At 37.0% G+C, this 25,792-nt stretch overlaps 1 protein-coding gene and 1 long non-coding RNA gene across 2 annotated transcripts in view; one reads left to right on the forward strand and one right to left on the reverse strand.

Annotated features, from left to right (window-relative positions):
- LOC137500402 (uncharacterized) overlaps positions 1 to 7,444 on the forward strand; it is a 66,830-nt gene extending 59,386 nt beyond the window's left edge. The window contains exon 3 of the long non-coding RNA XR_011018023.1: positions 7,351 to 7,444. This is a non-coding gene — a long non-coding RNA (uncharacterized lncRNA). The remainder of the gene's footprint in view (positions 1 to 7,350) is intronic.
- The window catches only part of ome (dipeptidyl peptidase 4 omega), a 545,964-nt gene that overhangs the window by 46,665 nt on the left and 473,507 nt on the right, over positions 1 to 25,792 (reverse strand). Inside the window, exons 4-10 of the mRNA XM_068227167.1 lie at positions 25,696 to 25,770; positions 22,518 to 22,570; positions 19,845 to 20,056; positions 11,816 to 11,985; positions 7,616 to 7,713; positions 3,953 to 4,076; positions 489 to 724 (exon numbers count right to left, since the gene is read on the reverse strand). Of these exons, the coding sequence (XP_068083268.1) occupies positions 489 to 724; positions 3,953 to 4,076; positions 7,616 to 7,713; positions 11,816 to 11,985; positions 19,845 to 20,056; positions 22,518 to 22,570; positions 25,696 to 25,770 (968 nt within the window). The remainder of the gene's footprint in view (positions 1 to 488; positions 725 to 3,952; positions 4,077 to 7,615; positions 7,714 to 11,815; positions 11,986 to 19,844; positions 20,057 to 22,517; positions 22,571 to 25,695; positions 25,771 to 25,792) is intronic.

A 25,792-nucleotide genomic window follows, 5' to 3' on the forward strand; every position in this document is an offset into this window, starting at 1 on the left:
GTATATGAAGAAGAAGAAGGAGAAGAAGAAGAAATTTTTTTCTTTCTTTTGGTATCTTTATGTTCTCTTTTTCCTATTGCTCCCTCTTCTGATGTTGATATGTCATTGTGCTCATTCTACGTGTTCCAATTCATGTACCTCATTTTCTATATATGATTTGATTCGTCCCTTGTGTGTTAACCTTCATAATAGTGACCTCCAATCTGCATACACCACATGCATTTTGCTGACACAACACTATCTCATGAGTTAAGCACCACAGAAACACTATATAACTACTTCATGAAATTATTAACTGTTGCATTATTTGTAGCAAATGTACTCTAGATATGACATATTAAATCATATATCTATTTAGGTCTTTAGCAGTGGTGAAATTAGGGCTCATGGGCCTCTCTTACACTTAGAGAGATAGGAACAAAACATGGAACACATAATAGGTCAATAATAATAACTAGTGGACCCATGCTGCTCCACAACATACTTACATTTCATGGGAGTTTTCATCCCATGCTAAAATTTCAGTCACAACAAATGTTCCAATTGTTAGAGGTTTGAACTGGACTCCTGAAGGTTTACGAACTGCCATTGTTACATGACGGAATGCACCAACTCCCCCATCTTGTTCATGAGGATAAATTAGTATTATCTTAGATCCATCTGATGAGAATTTGGGCGGAACAAATAAATCTAACCATCCATGCTTTTCTTGAAGATCCAGTGTCTGTAAAATGAAAATGACTTATCGGATTGCTATGATGCAAAAGTTGATTGATTAAATACCTTAATATCAAGAACAGTTATACCTAACATTTTTGTCTCAAGTAAACTTAAGTGTCATTTTAATACAATGGATGTAGTGTGGTATAACTGGTGGGTGAAGTGGCATAATTCTTAAGTCCAACAAAAACCAAACACCCTCCATAACACACATTCCACATGAAAGATGGCAAGACTGTTGTTACGTACCAACACTGGCATCGCTGTGATATGAGAACTGTGTAGTGAAAACTCTTGTTGGGTTATGTCTTTGTTGGTGCATGGACTGGTGTACTGTGTTAGTCCAGCTGTGAGAGCTGAAGTACGTGAACCTCATCGTCACGTGTCTACTGTGTATGGCGAACACTGAATGTCCGTGATGAGTGTGCATGAGTGGCATAGAAGATTCCGAGAAGGGCGCACATCACTGCAAGACGATGCACGTCCAGGACAGGCCCATCGAGCCATTACTCCTGATGTGATAGAGTGGAATGATGGCCTTATCTGGGAATATCGAAGAATCACGGAGGAAAAATTTGTGTTCAGGTCGGCATTAGCCATGGCTCTGTGCATGCGATTATCAAAGATCACTTGCATTTCCGCAAAATTTGCATGCAGTGGGTTCCGCATCAACTGACGGGACAAAAGATTGAGAGAATGGCATCATGTCTGAGTCATCTGCAGTGGTACCACAAGGAACCGTATGCATTTCTATCCCATATCATCACTGGGAATGAAACATGGTGCCACCACTTTGAGCCCAAATGCAAACGACAAAGCTGTCTATGGAAACATCGCAATTCTCCTCCAACAAAGAAATCCAAAGTTGTTCACACTAGTTCTGGTGAAGTCAGGATGACCTCCTTCTTTGACTGCAGGGTGCCTCTGCATGTCGACTCCCTCAAGTGTGGAACGACAATCAATGCGCAGCGCTATGAGGACACTTTGCAGAAACTGTAATGTGCCATAAAGTCAAAATGCCACGGAATAGGAGCCATCCCGTTGCATGATAATGCCTGCCCCCATACTTCCAATCTGGCAAAGGCTATGGTTCAGTGATTTGGTTGGGAAATACTTCAACATCCTCCGCACAACCCGGATCTGTCACCTTGTGATTTTTACGTTTTTGGTGACCTGAAGAAAGACATTCATGGACATCAGTTTCATTCGGACGAGGAAGTGCAAGAGTAGGTGTGGTAGTGGATCCATCAGCGACCTACCTCTTTCTACAAAACTGGAATTGATTGGCTCATTTCCCAGTGGGATAAATGGGTTATGTCTTGTTATGTGGGAATTACTTTTGAATAAAACCATTCCATGGTCATGTTGTAGTGGGTGTTCGGTTTTTATTTGACTACCCCTTATACTTACTGACTGACCATGACATATCCCGATGTTATGGCTATATTTTATCTGATGATCTACCGCCATTATCCTCAGTTGCTTTTGCAGATGACCTAGTCATACTCAGCAAAACTGAAAATGATGCTACTACCTTGTTAAATTTGGCTGAAAGTAGCTTTGCAGAAATTGGTTTACATATCCATCCTCTTAAAAGCAAATCTATAATCCTGAAGAAAGGAAAATTAACTGAAGGAAACATCACTACAGTCGAAGGATCAATAATCCCATCGATAAAAGCAAACAATGAATGAATCAAGTATTTAGGAATTGACTTCAACAATGAAATCTCTCTTGACAGACATAAACTAATAAGCACAATAACTTCCAATTTAAATAATCTGGTATAAACAAAACTTCTAAAACCAGAGCAAAAGATCAAGATTATTAACAAGTTTGTTTGGCCTGGTTTGATCTATCCTCTACAATGTGCCCCTCTGACACAACTATCAGACACTTTTCTTAAAGATCTGGACAAAATTATAAGAAGTTCTGTAAAAGAAATAATGATGCTGCCTGACGATACTCTAAATTAGATGCTGTATAGTGCCAGAAAGGTCAGAGGGATGGGAATAATTTCCACAGAATGGTAAGCTAATATACCGCATTACAATATTTGTAATCACTTACTCCATGTTTAGGACGTTCACCTACTATCCATAAGGAAGTTACCTGAAGAACAAGATATGGCACTCCACAGACTTGACATAAAAAAAGAAAGTCTCCCCCCCAAAGATTGACAGAAGAAAACTATGTGAAATGATGAGAAATCAATCCTTTCAGTCGTGGTGCCAGCTACCACATAAAGGAAAAGGAGTAGTGTTATATTCAGATTGCCTGAAAGCAAACTCCTGGATGACTCATAAATCACCTCTGTCCTCTTCTGAATACATAAATGCACTGAAGATGACATGCATTCTCACCGCAGTCAGGTCGGTTCCCGGTAGGTCATTCAACACAACCCGTTGCCGCCAAAATGGCTGCAACTAGACAGAAACCCTTGGACATGTGCTGGGATTCTGCCGGAGCACTGAACTAATGCGCCACCACCGTGTAAGGTCGTCGATTGCTCAAGGCTTGAGACAGCATGGATGGGAGGTGCACGAGGAGGTTCACTGCGTCTCTACCGATGACTCTAATCAGAGGGCGGACATCATAGCCATCAACAGAGAGGACATTATAGCGATGGTCTTATATACCACCATTCGCTTTGAAAGGGATCTGGATCAGGCTTGGGATGTGGACCTAGAAAAGTAAGCTACTTATGTTTCTTGCTTGCCTTACCTTTCATATAAGTATAAAATACCTATCGATCAGTGAATTGTCCGAGGCCTGCTATTCGGAGCAGTCAGACATCGAACTTCCTACAAAACTTGAAAGCTCCATTCTGCGAGTTAGAAAAAATAGCAATACAGATACTGAGGGAATCTCTGCAAATCATTCACTTCCATCTGTACCTGAAAACGTGATTGACATTCCTCCCCCACTAACCCTGGGAAAAAAAGGAGATGACAGCTTCAATGATAAAATTGATATTTTTAAACTCAATTGAAATTGAAACTGTATTCCGGATCCAAATGGTCACCCTCATTGGAGGATGGATGATTTATTTCTTTAATAAATCTCTCTCTCTCCTCTGGTAATATAAAAGGAATGGAAATGGAACAAATAAGTATATAAGTATAGATTTTTAAATATACATATGAAAAAAAGCACAAAAACTCTGAAGAAGAGTGGAAACATTTGAAAAGAACAGCATGATAATGATGAAGGAAGACATAGCAAGACTTACACTTTCACAAAGTGATCTCGTAGAATCACAAATAACCAGTTTGCCAACATTCTGCACACGATTCATCCACATAGCTGAAACTTGATCATCATTTGCCCATTCAACAGTACTCAAAATGGGTTCCCTGGAAAAATGAATATGCAAGTAACACACAATTTAACTCTAAATACAAGATAAGTTAGACATTTTTTTAAATCAACCTTATGTTATATTAATATATTGGCTATCAAAGAGTACTAAAGCCCACAGATATTATTTCATGTAACGTTTTTTCTTCTTTTTTTTTTCTCCGGAAGTTAAATGAAAACAGAGTGGCTTCAAGATGGTTGTTAAAGTCCATAAGTGTGGTTTCTGAAGATGGCTATTGAGCCCTTTCATGCAGCTGTCACAATTGAGTGGAGAAGATCAGTATCTTAACACATCTGAACCCTAAACTTCAAGCTCATTTATTAAATCATTCATTGGTTATTGGTGGCTAAGTTAATATGATGCCTGGTTCAAAATAAAAAATTAAACAGTGACCAGCCAGTTCCTATCAAAGCATCATCTTGATTATCTTCATATGGCCTTAGATAGGAGAGTAAAATGATGCCTTGCACCTCAATAAAATTACTTGGCATTCATATTTGCTGCAGTTTAAAATAGAACAAGCATGTTGAGGAAATAAGGTGCAAAGCATACAGGGACTTGGGATTTAACCGCAGATCTCTACCGGGAACTAGAAAGAAAGCATTTCAGACGGCCTAGTATGGGCAATACTGTTGTACGGGCTTCCTTCCTCGCACCCCTCTGCAATAGAGAACATGACGAAACTAGAGGGAGTTCAATGCCAAGCAGAACAACTAATTACTCAACATGGTCATTTAAATACAGCCAGGTCACTGCCCCCCATAACAGCTCCCTGTAAACAAATAGATATTGTTCTTCTGAGAAAATCCCTCGCAGGTAATGTTCACATCAACTGTTCCAATGGCTTACAGCTCAACTACCATTCCATTCAAAGAGGTCGAGGTATGTCCCTTTTCCTTTCACTTGCAAGAACAGCATCATATCAAAGTTGCTTACTTTATTCGTTCTGCTCGGCTGTGGAATGAAGTCTCCCCACATACAAAAGAACTACCTACTGTTAATGTTGAGAGAGAGAGAGAGAGAGAGAGAGAGAGAGAGAGTGTGTGTGTGTGAAGCCTAGCTGAAGTGTGTGTAGAATTACTTGAATGCTGAATAGATCCAGTGAATATTGTGTAAATAATATGTTTATGTAAATACAGTAACTTAATATAAGCAAATTCTGTAGGCTATAATTGTAACTTTAAGTGGGGATGAAGGCACCTTCATGTATGTGGGGCTATGCCCTTTCTCCATTCAGCATCCCTGAATTGTATCTGCAATTTATGGGAAAAATAAAAAATAAAAATTGATAATTTAAAATCAACTTACAAAAAGACAGGCAAGCAATTTTTGTATTTGCTACCTTCGCAACACAGGTAGGATTTTGGAGATGCTGGGACTGGAAAGGCAGTGTCAATGGCCGAAATTAAGGTACAACCCTGGAATATGTCTATTGTAAAAATATAAACTATGGAAAATATATTCAGAGTTGGCGATGGTGGGTTCTGAACCCATCATCTGCTGAATGTAAGCACTCAACTATACGATGCATAACATATAACCAAGTTGCTTGGTACAGTGTAATTTTGCGTGGCAGAATTTGAAACTGAACTTGTTTGTTGGAAGATAGTTTAGGTTTAGGAAAGGTTATTCCAGTGAAGCTCAACTTGTAAGATTCCAGCAAGATATAGTAGTTATTTTAGATATGGGAGGTCAAATGGTCTCTATCGCTATTGCTTTGTGCTTTCTTATATAAATGATATAAGCAAAGAACTGGAATTACAGATAAGGCCATTTGCAGAAAGCAACACATATTGTTCCATGTGATTTCTGGAAAATAGTAGTGTTTTGCAAACTCTGGGCTGAAAAGACTTGGAAGTAAGGAGACGAGATGCTCAACTATGTGGTATGTTGTGAGCTGTCAGTGGAGAGATGGTGTGGAATGACATTAGTAGACAATAAGCTTGAGTGGAGCGTTTCAAAGTAAGAAAGATCATAATATGAAGATAAAGTTGGAATACAAGAGGGGGGCAAATATTAATTTATAGGACAAGGAGTAAGGGATTGGGAAATATTCGATAAATTTCTAAGTTATTTGAAACCACTTAGGATAAAGCAAGGTAAACAACTGATAGAGTATCAGCCATCTGGGTGACAATGCTTAACACAGATCATTGATGTTTGATGAAGACAATTCTTCTTCTTCTTCTACTTCTTCTTCTTCTTCTTCTTCTTCAAGTGCCATATCCGGTTGCCCAGAGATCAGTGATTACTCTGGAGAAAGTTTTTCTGTCTTCTGCCAATCGGAAGAGTCTCTCAGTCATCTCAACACCGGTCCACTGCTTGATGTTGTGTAACCATGTTATCTCTGGTCTGCCAACTCGCCTTTACCCTGGAGAATGAGTTTTATGAGGCCATATTTGTTTCCTCTTAATATGTGGCCTAGATAAGCTATTTTGCAAACTTGTTGTTATTAGCTCTTGCTTCGTCCTAGCTCTCCTTAGGGCTTCATCGTTTGTTATCACATCTGTCCAGGGTATTCTAAGCATTCTTCTGTGCAACCACATTTCAAAGGCGGCAAGTCGTTTGATACTTGCGGCTTTTAAGGTCCATGTTTCTGCTCCATATAACAGTACTGACCAGATATAGCACTTCATTAATCTCTGTCTGAGCTTCAGATTCAGATGATTATTACAGAACAAAGAGCTCATCCTGCAAAATGCAGCTCTAGCGTTTTCAATTCTGCATCTGATTTCCTTATCTGGATACATACTGTCTGTTATTATGCTGCCGAGGTACTTGAACTGGTGGACTTGTTCTATTTTACCGTTTTTTAATGACAAGGTGACATATGCATTACTATTTCTGCTAAATACCATTAACTTACTTTTTGCTACATTTATATTGAGACCATACTGTAAACCTTTGACATGGATTCTGTTCAGGAGTTCTTGAAGGCCTTCTATAGTGTTGCGAGAGTATACAAGAAGACAATGATGAAGAATAATAAAATTTCTGTTTAACATAGCTATTTATAGTTGTTTAACAAACAGAACTGCATAAAGAATGTAAGCCTTATGAAATGTTATTGTATCCACACTGAGCACAATTGGGTCATTGTTCATAAGAACCCAGTAGGATAATCCTACAAATGACTTATGGCAGCACAGAGTCTATTCTCCAGGTCCATGCTGTAGTTCCATGGAGCATGAGAGTCAACTACAGATCAAAGAGTGCTGATGCCTGTGCACAGTCCTGATTTAATTCATAAATGACTGGAAATGTTTCAGAGAAATATTCAATGGAGAACCATCCAGATCTGCCATCATGGAGGGAATGGACCAACTCACAAAACACTCAGAGCAGCCAAAGTGTCTCAGTATCACCCACACTGCAGTTTTCAGGACTGAATCAAAGGTTTGGTGTGGATGGAGATTACTTTTTATTTATTTTTAACTTCACATATTTAATCAAAAGGAAAATAAAAGCAGGATAAGAGAATACAATAGTGATCTGTGCTATCAAACTGAAATTGTTAGTAAATTTCAAACATACCTTCCCAAGTCTTGAGGTGGTGCTAAGCCAATATTTGGGTGTGTGTCTTCATTAAGATAGACCACACTGAGGGAGACAATTGGGTTTGGAGTACCTGGCTGAAAGGAAATATATTCAGTTATTATGGACTTAGTATTGCTTGCTTTTATTGTCTATACAACAGCATTTTGCTTCACATTTTTTTTACCAAAGTATATTCTAACTATAAACGATGTGACATGCTTTATTTACTAGGAAGACAAGTATGATCAGAATAATCTAAATCCAGAAAAGAATTTAAAACAATAATTCAATACATTTTACTTCATTATAGATATACAGATATTTTAGAGCAATTTTATGTTAAAAAGTTAAAACAGACAGTTGTGTTTTAGTGCCAAGTCTTCCTTAATGTAAAAAGTTACAAGCATGAAGGAAAAAATAAAGTTGACTGAGAAAAACAAAGAAAGGGTGTAGATTGGAATCAACAGTGACATATGTACAATAAGTGGTATATACACAACTACGACTTCACATGCAATCTACTACAGTAGAGGAATAACATACATCTGTAATGGATTGTAAGCAACATCATACATATAGCTATTATTCATAAGGTCCATTCTGTTAGTTTTCCATAAATCATTTACATGCCAGAAGGTGAGCTGATTTAAGAAAATGATGTCAAATTTCCCCTTGAGGAAAACAAATGACCATAAATAGGTCTTTCAGTACTTCACATCACAGCTAGTGAGATCACATCAACAACCATCTATACTCGAACACCTCTCTTTGATATTATGTCTCTCAGTCATGGCCATCCCTTAATACTTCACAACACAGCCAGCGAGATCACAACAACCACCTGTACTCTAAAGCCCCTCTTTGATAGTATGTCTCGCAGTAATGGCCATCCCTCAATACTTCACACCACAGCCAGTGAGATCACATCAACCATCTGTACTCCAATGTCCCTCTTTGATAGTATGTCTCGCAGTAATGGCCATCTCTCAATACTTCACATCACAGCCAGCAAGATCACATCAATCATCTGTACTCTAACACCTCTCTTTGATAATATGTGTCTCAGTAATGGCCATCCCTCAATACTTCACATCACAGCCTGCATGGTTGCAAAGTAACATCACATCACACATTTTGTATCACTAATTTGGTGATGCAAATTTTGATATAAATCCCAGCCATAAGACATATTTATATTTTAAAAACAAAACAAGAAAAAGCAACATCATCATTTTCAGTATTATCATCGGAACTTGGAAGCAACTGAGTATAAATAATCAAATAATACTTGTATCGAATTTGTCGTGCGAGGACAAGACAAAGCTAATTTTAAGCCCCTTGATGCAAAGAACAAAACTCGGTAAGCCCTACGGGCCCAGAAACAATGTTTTAAGGCCCTAAAACCAACAGTTATGGAGATATTAGCACCACACTACCCCTGCTCTAGGAATCGGATAGAGAAATGAACTGCCGTAACAATGGCAACATAAGCTCCGGGATTTTACAGCAGCGAGATTATGCGTATACGTTCGTGCATAGCTGCCAACCAAAATTGGTATATATAATCCCTGAGGGACACTGGCTGTATTTTATTTTCAAAACAATTCGAGGGTAATATAGGCGAAATATTGAATTTGTCGTACAAGGACGAGACAAAGCCAATTTTAAGCCCCTTGTTGCAAAAAACAAAACTCGGTAAGCACTATGGGCTCAAAAACCATGTTTTAAGGCCCTAAAACCAACAGTTATGGAGATATTGGCACCACACTATTCCTGCTCTAGGAATCGGATAAAGAAATGAACTGCCGTAACAATGGCAACATAAGCTCCAGGATTTTACAGCAGCAAGATTATGCGTGTACATTCGGGCATAGCTGCCAACCAAAATTGGTATACATAATCCCTGAGCATATCTATAGTATATCTCAAAAACTTAACATGTTACCAACATGAAGTGATATTTATAATCTCTTTTAAAAATAAAGAAACATGGATTATTTTGTTTTCAGAAAAAACACTTATGGGGGAGGGGGTAAAAAGGACTGAAAAGTGGGTTGGCGTGAATTTTTGATATGAGCATATCTACAGTATATCTCAAAAACTTAACATGTTACAGATATGAAAATTGGTATTTTTAATATTTTACAAATAAAAAACAAGTATTATTTTGTTTTTGGAAAAACCACTTAAGATGGGAATAGAAGAGACTGAAAAGGAGTTTCAATTATTTTTATTAGGATACTGATATTTAAAAAACGGAAGATGTTACAGATGTAAAAATTGGTATTTGGAATCTCCTTTAACAAGAAAGAAATATGCATTCTTTTGTTTTTGGAAAATTCACATAAGGGGGGATGAAGGGATTGAAACATTAGTTGAATTATTTGTGTGACGATACTCTAAAAAAAAACTAAAGATGTTACAGACATTAAAATGGCCATTTGAAATAAGTTTAAAAATAAAAAACATGCATTTTTGGGGGGAAAATCAACTTCAGGATGGGTGGGTGAGAAATAGGAGTTGAATTATTTTCACAAGGATACAAATATCTCAAAAAGTGAAGATGTTACAGTCATGATAATTGGTATTTGGAAGCTCCTTTATAAATAAACACATATTTTTTGTTTTCAGAAAATTCACTTAAGGGGAAGGGGGGGTGGAAAGAAGTGGTGAAGAAGATGAACATTTTATGAGCATACTTATATCTCAAAAACTGATGTTACAGACATGAAAACTGATATCTGGAATCTCCTTTAAAAATAAAGAAACATGTTTTTTGTTTTTGGAAAACTACTTAAGGGGCTGAAAAAAAAAAAGAAAAAGCAGGTGAATTTTTAAAATGAATACCGGAATATCTACAGTGTATGTCAAGAACTAAACATGTTACAGACATGAAACTTGGTACTTGGAAAGTCCTTTAAAAGTAAAGAAATATGTCTTTTTTGTTTTTGGAAAATCCACTTAAGTGGGGGTGGAGGAAGGGCTGATAAAGGTGTTGAATTCCTTTTATGGGGATACTTATATCTCAAAACCTGAAAATGTTACAGATGTGGAAATAGGTATTTGGAATCGCCTTTAAAAATAAAGAAACTTTTTTTTTAACTTGAGAGAAGACGTTCTCACATTTACAGTTCCATGTTACATGGTCATCTTAGCCCCAAGAGGCAATATCACAAACATGTTTTACCAAGGGTTTCTGGGGTAAATGAAATTCAGTTTTTTGGTGAGTTTTTATACTTTAGGGATTTTCAGATAATGTCTTAGTACAATGCCACTTTGATCAAATTACAAAATCCACGTGAGAGAAACCGCAGGTAACTGCTAATATAATATAATATAATATAATATAATATAATATAATATAATATAATATAATATAATATAATATAATATAATATAATTGTAATTAATAATTAGTTAATTTAATAAATAAATAATAATATATAATAACGGTGTACTCAATGCATTTCGATGACCTTCTTTCTTCCTAAGACTTATTATTTGGAGTATCCACTAACGTTAAACCTATGTTCAATAGTTAGTTGAATTGTTTGTGTAGCATTCAATATATATACCAATACCTCAATATGTACAGTGTTTTTAATAGTTCAGTGTCCTAAATTTTTAATGTAACTTTAGTTGATGTTTGGAAATTATACGTGTAGAATGTATTAACTTTAGTATTTTAATAAGTTTACTTGAATTTGAAAATTATATGTCAAATGTTCTAGTTTTAAAGTGCAATAGTATTGATATAGTATATTAGTATAGTATTAATGTATTTATCATTTGAGATCCTTATTATTGGGTCTGTACCTGTCAGGATAACAACAAACAAACAAACAAACAAACAAACAAACAGACAGACAGACAGACAGACAGACAGACAGACAGACAGACAGACAGACAGACAGACAGACAGACAGACAGACAGACAGACAGACAGACAGAGGTAGATAGATAGATAGATAGATAGATAGATAGATAGATAGATAGATAGATAGATAGATAGATAGATAGATAGATGAGAGTCTATCTGTTTGAAGATGACAATGTATGAAGATGTGGAGATTGTCACTGTCCTTTTTATGTTGTCATATTTGTTTTTATCTTCCTTTTCTATTGCTCCTTATTCTCACAATTACCTTTCATATATTCCTTTTTTTATATATGACTTGATAACATAAATCAAGTTACCTTTGGATATCGTAAGTTGATGGCTCGTGGATACTGGAACTCCAGGACAGTGGGGCTGCCATAATAAGGAATACTCATCACTCGAGTCAGAGAATCATTGAATGAGGCATAGGCAAGTTTTTGTCCATTTGGTGAGAACCACAATGCAGAATTTGAACTGAACACTTCCTCTGAAAAAAAAAAAAAAGTATGATATGTTATTAATTTAATATTGTAAACTTTTCAACAATCAATGTATGAAAAAAATTAACTTTCCGTATGTGCCTTTAAAGTAGAATGAATGTACATTTAAACAATTATGGATTATATAGCACAGCAGTAAATTATGAAGTTCTTGTTGTAACAACATATTATGCACATTTATAATTTGTATTTCTGCTAAATGTTTTAAGCTCTATGGTTTATATGGACCTATCAATACTGTACCGTCCGACTCGTTGGCTGAACGGTCAGCGTACTGGCCTTCGGTTCAGAGGGTCCCGGGTTCGATTCCCGGCCGGGTCAGGGATTTTAACCTTAATTGGTTAATTCCAGTGGCACGGGGGCTGGGTGTATGTGTTATCTTCATCATCATTATTTCATCCTCATCACAACGCGCAGGTCACGTATGGGAGTCAAATAGAAAGACCTGCACCTGGCGAGCCGAACCCGTCCTGGGAAAGCCATACGACATTTCATTTTTTCAATACTGTACCATTTGTTGGTGGTGAAAAGATAGGCAATTAAGTTTCTTCTATCTGCAGCAATTCTGCTTAGAAGTTTGACCTTTTAATCCATGAAATATATCCTATACTATACTCCGAATATTATAGCTTCTAAATTGATGTTTTGGCCAATTTTGGCTCTATTTGGTGATTTTGTACAGAAACACAGACATCCAGCCAATCCCAAGCTGCCAGTCATATCAATCGGTTGAGCATGATCTCGAAACCTAGTTGCCAACTGTGTTGTGTACTTTCACCATGTGGTTAAGCTACCTTGCTCAGCATGGATGGTATTTGGTACGGTTCACAGTCTTTCTTCAGTAGTTTGTGTTTTTCATACAGTTATATCTAGTCTTTATCTCTCCAGTATAGTATAGCATAGTTTACAGTTTAGCATAACATAAATTAGTAAAAAAGCCTACAGTTTTTTATAGGTTTAATAGTTCAGTGTAGCTGTGGTTTTATTTACATCATGTGCTGGTTGGTGTCTAGTTAGTGTATACCATGACCCAGTGCAGTTCGGGAAAGACAAGCGGCAAGAGTGTGACTGAGGTGAGCTGAGTGTTCCCTTCGTAGGCCATTACCTCCTTGCTGTGTCAACCATTAGCTGAGAGCAGACATGCCAGCTCCCCTGATTTAAGCAGGAGACTTCCCATTTTTGGTCCTTCCTCCCTCTTTTCTGATCGCAGAGATTTGCCTCCTGATTTTGAGAACAGCTTTAGTATTCCTGTATTTTGTGAAAATCCCAGGTTTTTCCTCAATCTTTAAGCAGCTGAAAATTGATATTCATTGGGCATGGTAAGACAAATGCAATCAGCTGGTAGTGTTCTTAAATATGACAGAATCTTTAACATAATGCCTTTTATTTTATCATTTCCACATAACAATACTGACTGGGAACTTTTTTAAAGCATATTTACAAAGACAAAATCTCAATTCAGATCAAAGCTTACCAAAAAAATTCTGGAAAAATAAAACTTAAAACTGTTCAATAAGGCCAGTGCTTTGAGCATAAATCTAGTTCAGAAATTTATGAATAGGCCTAAGTTACAATAAAAAGTCATATGTTCTAAAGCTCAGATACTTGCGGTGTGTATAATGTAACAAAAAAATTTCAGTCTGTCAAACACACTGTAATTACAATATAACACTATAAACATATCTGTAAAAATACGCATTATAATACAAAGAATGACATGTTTTGTTCTACAAGAACATCATCAGATTCTATCAAATCACTTAAAACATGCTTATATATGTACAGTATTGTTTACATTGTGTAAACTTGACAATTATAGTTTAGTGATAATATGAACCAATAATGACAAAAAATAAATTTACAAGTATTAATACAATGAAAAACTTCTGTTCTTATCTAGACTGCCGATGCTAAGTCACGATCAAATTTAATCCGAGAGGTGGTGATGGTGGTGATTATTGTTTTAAGAGGAAGTACAACTGGGCAACATCCTCCATTGTATGAGAATACATTTTTTAATATAATGGTTTGTCAACGGACTTAGCATCAGCAGTCTAGATAAGTACAGAAGTTTCTCATTATATGTTTTGTCATTACTGGTTCATATTATCATTAAACGTATCATTGACAAGTTTATGCAACATAAACAATACTGTACATATATAAGCATGTTTTAAGTGATTTGATAGAATCTGATGATGTTCTTGTAGAATGAAACATGTCATTCTTTGTATTATAATGTGTATTTTTACAGATATGTTTATCGAGGTATCGAGGTATCTCATTGATTAGTGTACCTGGTAAAGTATTCACTGGCATCTTGGAAAGGAGGGTGCAATCAGTCGTTACGAGGAAGTTGGATGAAAACCAGTGTGGTTTCAGACCACAGAGAGGCTTTCAGAATCAGATTTTCAGTATGCGCCAGGTAATTGAAAAATGCTACGGGAGGAATAGCAGTTGTGTTTATGTTTCGTAGATCTAGAGAAAGCATATGACAGGTACCGAGGGAAAAGATGTTCGCCATACTGGAGGACTATGGAATGAAAGGTAGATTATTAAAATTAATGAAAGGCATTTATGTTGACAATTGGCTTTCAATGAGAATTGATGGTAGAATGAGTTCTTGGTTCAGGGTACTTACAGGGGTTAGACAAGGCTGTAATCTTTCACCTTTGCTCCTCGTAGTTTACATGGATCATCTGATGAAAGGTTGAAATGTAGTAAGCAGTCTGGCCTATGCTGATGACTTGGTCTTAATGGCAGATTGTGCTGAAAGCCTGCAGTCTAATATCTTGCAACTTGAAAATAGGTGCAATGAGTATGGTATGAAAATTAGCCTCTCGAAGACTAAATTGATGTCAGTAGGTAAGAAATTCAACAGAATTGAATGTCAGATTGGTGATACAAAGCTAGAAGAGGTAGATAATTTCAAGTATTTAGGTTGTGTGTTCTCCCAGGATGGTAATATAGTAAGTGTGATTGAATCAAGGTGTAGTAAAGCTAATACAGTGAGCTAACAGTTGCGATCAACAGTATTCTGTAAGAAGGAAGTCAGCTCCCAGACGAAACTATCTTTACATTGTTCTGTTTTCAGACCAACTTTGCTTTACAGGAGCGAAAGCTGGGTGGACTCAGTATATCTTATTCATAAGTTAGAAGTAACAGACATGAAAGTATTGAGAATGATTGCTGGTACAAACAGGTGGGAACAATGGCAAGAGGGTACTCGGAATGAGGAGATAAAGGCTAATTTAGGATTGATCTTGATGGATGAAGCTGTACGCATAAACCGGTTTTGGAGGTGGGGTCATGTGAGGTGAATGGAGGAGGATAGGTTACCTAGGAGAATAATGGACTCTGTCGTGGAAGGTAAGAGATGTAGAGGGAGACCAATACAACGATGGTTAGACTCAGTTTCTAACAATTTAAAGACAAGATGTATAGAACTAAATGAGGCCACAGCACTAGTTGCAAATAGAGGATTGTGGCAATGTTTAGTAAATGCACAGAGGCTTGCAGACTGAACACTGAAAGGCATAACAGTCTATAATGATAATGTATGTATGTTTATATTGTAATTACAGTGTGTTTGAGAGACTGAATTTTTGTGGTCACATTTAACCAAGTCGACACTGAAAAGTATTCTTAGCAAATACATGAAGTATTTCATTAAATAAATAAATAAATAAATAAATAAATAAATAAATAAATAAATAAATAAATAAATAAATAAATAAATAAATAAATAAATAACTTTTTTAATTAATAAGAGAAATTACATAATTGAGTAGTATGATGTATTAAATATTCTTCAATGTTACATCATCAATGATGTGTCCTAACATGTCGGGATGTGCCGCAAAAAAATCTCCTGCTTTTTGACTTTTGAAATTTGGCACATGTGTGAGAGTACCGTAATTTGTTATTTCCTGTATGCTTAGTAATGTATTCTCATTTTAATAAGCGTATACAGCATCTTTGAAGTTTTTAAGAATTTGCTTTCACTCATGATTCATTAGCTTGTCTGAGTATGGTAGTACGTTTTACAAGGGCTATGTGCCATGCTTATATTGTTTCAGCTGTTCTTGCAGCAGCAGAGTTCTAGCAATGTAGGTAAGGCGACGCTCATATGTTTTACGAAACTGTCAATATAGAAGTAAAACCATGCGGAACACAGTTTAACAAATTTAATACATTGTATGAGAGATGGTGATGGTGGTGATTACTGTTTTAAGAGGAAGTAAAACTGGGCAACATCCTCCATTGTACAAGAGTACATTTCTTTAATATAATGGGTTTTTCTGAAAGTTCTGCTCAACATTAAAAGATTTAAACATACTGTAGCATTGCAGAGACTCGGAAGACATAAGATTAACGACTGATTTTGTGAATGGGGTAGTTTCCCTAGTAGGAAAATTGTAAGAAATTATTAAAACCAAATCCTATGACACAACAGTCCCAAAGGGCCATGGCCTACCAAACGACCACTGCTCAGCCTGAAGGCCTGCAGATTATGAGGTATAAGAAATTATAAGCAATTAAAATAAAACAAATGCAAAATATACCTACATTTTTACAAAAACAGTGGCACAAAACCTAAAATTTCTCAGAGTACTATACCCTCCTGCTAAGCATTTACGTTTTTCTCACCATAAACTTTGAACAAATGTTCTTCCTTGGGAAAGGACTGAAGATGTCCTTTGATAAGCTGTTCTAATTTATTTCACTTCCCACAAATGAACATAACCACCAATTACTGCACCACTGATGTAACTTTATTTTCAACTTATGATTAGACCTACCTTTAAAAAATCTTTCATTGATTTATCTCTTCCCAATGTCCTCTCAAGCTCTTTCTCCAATATATGTCCACATTCTTGATATTGGGGCATGATAGCCAATTGGTATATTCACTGATTCTCATCAAGGTGGCTATGGTTCGAAACCCATCCAATGCATGTGAGATTTTTTAAATGAAATGTTATATCCCCATAGTTTGGATTTCACATGAAACTAGAGGTCCAATGGATATGATTATGATATCAACAGCCACATAAAACTACAAACTTGCTTAATTTTTACTCTTGAACCTGATCTTTCCGATCTACTTTCCCAGCCAAGCTTTCTTAGCAAGCTACTGACACTCCTAGTGGTTCTAATGTCTCTCATCATATATCTACTGCTTTCCTCTGTACCCCCTCCAGTTATCAAGCAATCATGATATGGATCACACACCCCTAAACCATACTCCAGTTGAGGTCTTCAAGCTAATTCAAGTGCTCTTGAAGTGGCTAAGTTTTGGGCAGGAACTGTTTGAAGTCACTTGATGAACACATATTTGTGTACTTGTATCCATTTTGTGCTTCCTTTTTTTTTTTTTTTTTTAATGTTTTCATGTTTCATATTTTGTACTTCTGACATGAATAAATAATAAAATCCCCTCTAAGTATTCCATAGTGAAATTTATCACCCCCTCATGTCAACTCTAAATATGCTATTTCTTTTACCCCCCTGTTTACACATTTAATACCTCTATTATAATAGGAAATGACCTAAATGCCTTCATATGCTCAGTCATGCTCTAGAACAGCTTGCTACTTATTATGAAAGGGACCAACTCATACCCAACCCTAGTAAGACTCAGGTATGTGCTTTCCACCTGAAACATATGCAAGCTAATCGGAAACCTGAAGTATTCTGGAATGGTACATTGTTGGATCACTGCTTTCATCCTAGATAACCAGGGGTCACCTTGGACTGTGCACATACATACAAGGAGCAGTGGCTTAATGTTGTGTGTCCGTCGCAATCTCAGCTCTGCGCCTGATAGCTCCGGAACACGCCGCAGCCCAGATCTTTCCAGACTATCTCTGCAAGTCAGCCCATGCAAAACAGGTTGATGTTGCCTTAAACGAAACTGCAGCGTGCTTGCTTGTGATGTCAGCCAGCGCTATAAAAGGACGCTCCATTCCGCTCCTTACGAGGACTCCTCAGTGTCTAACGCCAGATTACACTGCAAGTCGAACAGGGAGGCTATCCCTCTTAAACATGTGTATCGAACAGGTGGACTGAAATTCTGGTTGTGAGGCCTCACCTCTAGACACTGCCTCACCTCCCGCTTCCTGTAGCCACGTCAAGCCCCGATGCCAGTATTCTACTCATCCCACAGTCCTCACTTAGGCTCCGGCATTAACATTAGTATTCAACTAATCGTGAACATTTATGTCAGCTCCTGACAAGCCTACGGCAACTACTACATTCTGTTAGTACGAACTGTCATTGCAAGTTACACTTGTAATTCCTCAATGCAGATAGTTTTCGACTATCTTGGACTCTCTCTTAATTGACAGACTATCTCTGCAAGATAGATTTGTGTGTATATAGACTCTCATGTATATAAAGTGTATATTTCCACCGACCCTCAGTCTACAGTAATACCATCATTAATTGCTTACAAGTGCATCCAGCTTCAAGAAAATTTAGTTGCATTTATGTACATATTGTGTAAAACTGATTGAAACAATAAATTTATGTTGTGTTTTCTGTATACCGATTCCTTGTATACAACACTTAAGCTGAAGCAGAAGATCTCTCTGAGGAACTTCATAAAATGGCAGGGACTAACTGGGGAACCGATCCCCAAATGTTAAGAACACCAACACTGGCCTTATGCTATTCAGCAGTAGAATATGGTGTAAGTCAGTCCATGCAAAACAGGTTGATGTTGCCTTAAACAAAACTTGCAGGATTATTTCAGGTTTGAGGCCAACTCCCATCAATAGAGTGAACTATCTGGCTGGGACTGCACCATCTGCTATCAGGAGAGAAGTGGCTGCCAACAATGAAAGGAGAAAATCATGTACTGTGATCTCACAACCACTCTATGGATATCAACCTATTGAAAGGGCATTGAAATCGAGAAAGATCTTCCTAATAACTACTCAACTGTTACAAGGAACAGTTGCCAAAGCACGAGTTGCCCTGTGGAAGGAGAGAACCAGTAATTTGTCTGAATGGATGGAACTGAAGAAATCTTTACCTCTTGGCCATACAGAGAACTGACCAATCTGGAAGTCCCTGAACAGACTGCAAGCTGAAGTTGCAAGAACAAGCGACAACTTGTGTATTGGGCATTTTCTGACCAAGACAGTTCTAATACCAATATAAATGGTCCGTTATTGGACATTATAAATTTTCCAGCTAGCTCATTCTTGGTTGCCAGCGTTTCGCCCTCGTGTGCTAGGGTGGGCTCATCAGTTGGTACCTAGCACACCTACCAATACGCTGGCTAGTGCATACCATGGAGGCCACCACGTAGGCTAACTGGAGCCACCGGCAGTGCCAATGCACTAAGAGACTTTGTCTCATCACTAAAAATTGATGCCTGCTTGGCCATCAGATGATATAGATGTTGATTCCCATAGGGAATCTGAAATATTTGTCCTGAATGAGCAAATTTATAATACCAATATAAATGGTCCGTTATTGGACATTATAAGACAGTTCTATGCGACTGCGGTGAATTTCAAACAACACAACATCTCTTATGTTGTGTGTTGTACCTATACAGATGTACAATGAGTGATTTGATTCAAGCTAATTCAAGTGCTTTTGAAGTGGCTAAGTTTTGGGCGGGAACTGTTTGAAGTCACTTGATGAACACATATTTGTGTACTTGTATCCATTTCATGCTTCCTTTTTTTTTTTTTTTTTTTTTTTCAATGTTTTCGTGTTTCATACTTTGTACTCTTAAGTATTCCATAGTGAAATTTATCACCCCCTCATGTCACCTCTAAATATCTACAATTATCCTCAAGTTGTAGATGCTGAACAACAAATGACATACCTTCATATACCCAGTCAGGAACTCCATGATATATAACATTAAATATGCCAGTCTCCGTCAGTTTATGTTCTATCAGCTCAGCAGCTGAAGGGCGATAGTAGATGTTGTTGTGATAGATATAAGCCAGGCCATTTCCTACAGGTGCCCACACAACCAACTGTAATATCCTGTTGTCTGGATATGGTTCATTGCACATCAAAGTAAGTTTTGATCTGGAAATATGAAAAACATTACATATTACAGCAGAGCATTAAAAAAAAAAAAAAAAAAAAAAAAAAAAAAAACCTGTTTGACCTGCATATAAACCAATGGTACTCAAGGAATTTGTATTTATTTATTTATTTATTTATTTATTTATTTATTTATTTATTTATTTATTTATTTATTTATTTATTTATTTATTATCCATGAAAAAGCCCTACTTTGTCTAGCATATTAGGACTGTAGGTTATAACTAGTCACCTTAAATAGTACAAACATACAATACAAAATTTTTGAAGCGAGTGATTACATACACAAATTAACTAAACTGGGAGAAAAGGAAAAACTATTCTTAAATTTTTTCTAAAATAAACTGCATGAACTTAAAAAATTCATTCAAACAACAGATCTTAAATTGTTGTACAGTAATGTTAGTCAAGGAATTTATAACAATTCACTGTTAATTTTCAATATTTTTGCTATCATCCTTGATATCAAACTAGAAGAATTTAGCTGAAGGTAAGTATTAATGGGTATATATCTTAAGTTATTGACAATTTAAAGTTCCATGTGTAATTCAAAGAATTACCATAACAATTAAATAGAAATCATTTTTGTTTAGGTACACTTTTATGACCTTCAGCAATGCATTATTAGAAGAGTTGTAGTTTTTTTCTGAGAAAGTAAAATAAGGTTTTCACAAACTGTCAAATTTTCCAGCAGTTCTCTTATTTTACGATCAGAAAATGAATCAGGTATTTAGAAAAGAATCATTGAGAACTATGAAGAACTGGGTTTGGTAAGGAGAAAGCCTGTCTCTTTGAAGACAGCTGTGTATAAAGATGCAGACTGCCTTGTCCTTCTTTGTTTTCACATTTGTCTTTTTCACCTCTTTTGGTTGGTCCTGCTTCCTACAATGACTTGAGGCACTGTTTAAGATGTCAGCACAGTTTTAGAAAATATATGTTCTAAATTTATACATATTGCAAACACATTTCAATAATATCGCAGTTAAGAACCGTTAACACACCATATGTATCTGTGTAGGGGTAGCGTGCCTGCCCCTTACCCGGAGGCACCGGGTTTAATTCCCAGCCAGGTCAGGGATTTTTACCTGGATCTGAGGGCTGGTTTGAGGTCCACTCAGACTATTTGATTACAATTGAGGAGCTATCTGTTGGTGAGACAGGTGCCCCGGTCTAGAAAGCCAAGAATAACGGCCGAGAGGATTTGTCGTGGTGACCACACGACACCTCGTAATCCTGTAGGCCTTCGGGATGAGCAGTGGTCGCTTGGTAGGCCAAGGCCCTTCGGGGCTGTTGTGCCATGGGGTTTGGTTTGGTTTAGTTTTTATGTGTGTATAGGCCACACTTTTTTCACCTAAAATTGGAGGGAAACAATGGGGTTCAATTCATATTTGAATAAATTACAGAATAGGTTTGATGTTAAACAGATTTATTCTGAAATAATAATAATAATAATAATAATAATAATAATAATAATAATAATAATAATAACAATAACAATAACAATAATAATAATAATAATAATAATAATAATAATAATAATAATAATAATAATAATAATAATAATAATAATAATAATAATGGCATGTGCAGGTCTTTCAAGCTGACACCGTACAGGCAACCTGCACATCTGTGAGGATGCGGCCCTACCTAAGATGAATTCTAATGCTGTAGATGGCACAAATACTCAGCCCCAAGCTACAGGAATTGATTAATGAAGGTCAAAATCCATGACCAGGCCAGGATTCGAACCCGGGGCCCCTCGGACCAAAGGCCAGCATGCTAACCATTTAGCCATTTAGCCAGACACCTGTACTGAAAACTACTTTTCTACATAGTTGTTGCCTTTATTGAAAGTCTTAAAATAATGTGGAAAAGTATTTGTGTTAATTCTTCAGATACAGTTTGATAATGTCAACCCCTCAAGTATTGCATCTTTCAGGTCATTATCATCTTTAGAATATATCTATTTCTAAATATTTTAACTCATGTCTTAGCTTTCTATTAATGTGCTTTTATATCTGATGTTATTTTGTGAAATATTCTAGCTGATTATGTCCCTTAGGGGAAGAAACATGTTCTAGACCAAATAAATATATAAATAGGCAGACCGCTTAAATACAATATTTAAGTTTATTCTTAAATATTCATTGCTTGAATTTAAAGTCAAAACAGTTTTTTAACAAAAATGAAACTTGTTACTTTTAATACCATATAACTGGGTCAAGTCCATGTGTGCAACACAATTTGAAGTAGAAGAGGTAAATATAAAATAAATTACTAATTTAACAAAACTTGAGAACCGTAATTAAAGGTATTTCAATCCGTAATCTTTAAAGTTATCCTGACAGTAACATATAAACATCTTTGGTACAAAATTAGTGCTACCCAACTGCTTTTATAATTTTGTGATCCAGGGAAATACTGGCACTGTTCAAATACTTACTGTGTTTCAATATCAATGATGTCATACTGAGCCAAGTAAGTGTGTCTGAAAAGCTGAAAATAGAAAAGTAAACAAGAGTATTAAACTTCAGTTCGAAATTTCCGTTCACGAAACAGTGTCAATAGAACAATAAAGCAATAGGGTCATCAGAGATATAACTGATACATGGCTTAAGTGAGTCTTTTTATTGTTTCAGAGGTTAACAGGCTACCACCTTCCAGTGTCATGCAGATCTCTATCAAGAAACTATTGAGGTTATGAAACTTGACAATTCTTAATTAGCACAGGTTTATAGCTTGCCCATAGTCCCAATTTTACACCTTTTGACTTTTATTTGTGGAATGGTTTAAAGGACAAGATGTACAAAAGTAATCCTCACATAGTAGAACAACTCAAAGATGCAATTCATGGTGAAATTCTCAACATTTCTTAGGATGAGTTGCAAAGGGTAAATAGGAACCAATATTGTTTCATGTAATGACACATGCCTGCAGATGAATAAAGATTATTTCCAGCAATTGCTGAAATTTGGTGAGTAGTTTGTCATTTCAGTTTCATTGATTCATAATTATTGACAATTTACTGCAGAAGTGCACAAAGCAGTTGTTGGCCCGAGTACTTGTGCTTGCCTGCCATTGTTGTGTAATAGACAAGGATAGGTGTCTGAATATCACTATGTACACTGGCAGAAAATGAAATCCCAACACCAAGAAGACATTAGTTTAGAGGAATACCATTTAGGATAAGCAATTTTCTAGGTAATATATGTATTTGATTACAGTTTCCATTTCAGAGGTTCAAGCATGCACGAGGAGACATGTGACATGGTGGTACATTAATAACTGCTGTAGTTGCTATGGTTTTGAAAGGAAGCATGCAAATGTGCATGCATTGTGTTGTATAGGTGCCGTATGTCATTTTGTGGGAAGGAGTTCCACACCTGTTGCACTTGGTCAGTTAAATCAGCAACGGTTAATGTTGGTATTGGAGGATGCTGGATTTTTCATCCCATAATGACCCATATGTGCTCAATGGGTGAAAGGTCTGCTGACCTTGCAGGCCAAGCCAACTGGTCGAAGCTCTGTAGAGCATGTTGGATGACAGTAGCGATATGAGAGTGAGCGTTATCCTGTTGGAAAGCACAGCCTTGAATACTGCTGAATCGCACCGGCTGTCAAAGGAAATCACACCCCAGACCATAACTCCCAGTGTAGGTCCAGTGTGTCGACGCTGCAGATAGCTTGGTTCCAAGTGCTCACGTGGCCTCTTCCTTACCAATCTACCATCACTGGCACCAAGACATAAACGGCTCTCATCTGAGAACACAACATATCTCCACTCCGCCCTCCAATCAACTCCAGCTTGACACCACCGAAGTCGCAGAAGGCAGTGATTCGGACTTAGTGACATAAATGCTACAGGACGTCCGGCTCTGAGCTGTACCTGAAGCAATCAATTTGTTACAGTTCGCTGTGTCACTCTGGTGCCAACTGAAGCTAATGGCTACTGCAGATGTAGTACATTACACCACAGCGATGTGGCGAATATGGTGGTCTTCCCTCTCTGTAGCAGCCCTGTGTATCTGGGCCCTGGTCTTTTTGAGACAGTGCCTTCCTATGACCAATGTTGCCAACACTGATGCAATGTAGACAACTGTGTCAAACCTTCCTACAATACCGCAGAAAGAACATCCACCTTCTCGTAGCCCTATTACATGGCCCCATCAAATTCAGTAAGCTAATGATACTGCCTTCTTCGTTCACTTAAAGGCATATTTGGCTCACACCTACTTCACAATGTCAACACCGGACGAAGACTGAAGCTCACGAAGATACAGCGCATATTTAAAGCAAACTTGCTTTGCAAGGTCATAGTGGCACTACTAGCACCTTCTTCTTTCTTCTTCTTCTTTTTCTACCGCTTATCCCACACCTGTGGGGTCGCGGGTGCGAACTGTGTCGCACATGTGGATTTGGCCCTGTTTTACGGCCGGATGCCCTTCCTGACGCCAACCCTATATGAAGGGATGTAATCACTATTGCGTGTTTCTGTGGTGGTTGGTAGTGTAGTGTGTTGTGTGAATATGAAGAGGAAAGTGTTGGGACAAACACAAACACCCAGTCCCTGGGCTAGAAGAATTAGAGACGATTAAAATCCCCAACCCGGCCGGGAATCGAACCCGGGACCCTCTGAACCGAAGGCCTCAACGCTGACCATTCAGCCAATGAGTCGGACAGTGGCACTACTAGCACCACTCTTTGAATAGTGTGCAAATCTGAACTGACATCATCTTTAAGATGTGCAGACATACCACCTGAATTGTGTTTATCTAGCACAACTCCTTCTTGATGATGGGAATTAATTTTCTGCCAGTGTATTTCCAATTATAAGGACCAATGTCTGACTTTCAGAGAAAACTACTTTTGCAACCCAAAAGCCAGAAAAAAGGATGAATAAGGGTGACAAAACTTCCAGGTATGAAGTGAAAATACATGGAGATGACTGTTGAAAATTTCCGAGTAATATAATAGTATTCGGACCGAAATGTGATTGGATTAAAAGTAAAATCTTATGATTCTTATATATAGAGGGAAAAAAGGAAACAAGTAGCATTTTGTATTAGACAAGTGGAACATCAGGTATAATGGAATGAAAGAAGGATATTTACTAATCTACTTAAAACAGAATTCTCTCTTATTGCCTCACAGTTTCAGATTCACATTCAGTGGGAAGATACTGAGGAGGAAAGCAGAATAACAGTCAAGAAATAGTAAGTACAGTGCAATCAAATAAAGTACTAAGGAAAGGTGATGATGGCTGTTGTTTTCAGGAGTCTGATGTCTAGCTCAATGAATAGCTGACATTCAAAGATAAAGGGTGAATTATAATGGTGTGGTATGGGTTAAATGGGTGCAGAAAATAATAGATCAGTGTAGTACATAAATAAAATGTCCTTTGATTGGATGAAACCAGTATTCACACTGATCAGAAAATAAGGTAAGATAAACTGTACCTACTTCGATATTCAGAAGAAGAGAGAATTGAAGGACTTAAGGTAAAGAAACAGTGTGATTTCTATGCACCTACAGAATAAGGATATCACAAGGCATTAGACGGAAAATGAGAATTTAAATTCAATACCCTCAATAGATATTATTAGATAAAACAACTTGCTTACCTTTGAATAATTGTAAGCTGCTAAGAGGAATTTTTGATCAGCTGATAGTTCCAACTTGATTGTTGATGGTGGGATCTGAAAGGAATAAATGCATAAA

Source organism: Anabrus simplex, chromosome 4 (genome assembly GCF_040414725.1).
Source record: "Anabrus simplex isolate iqAnaSimp1 chromosome 4, ASM4041472v1, whole genome shotgun sequence".
NCBI classification, from domain to species: Eukaryota; Metazoa; Arthropoda; class Insecta; order Orthoptera; family Tettigoniidae; genus Anabrus; species Anabrus simplex.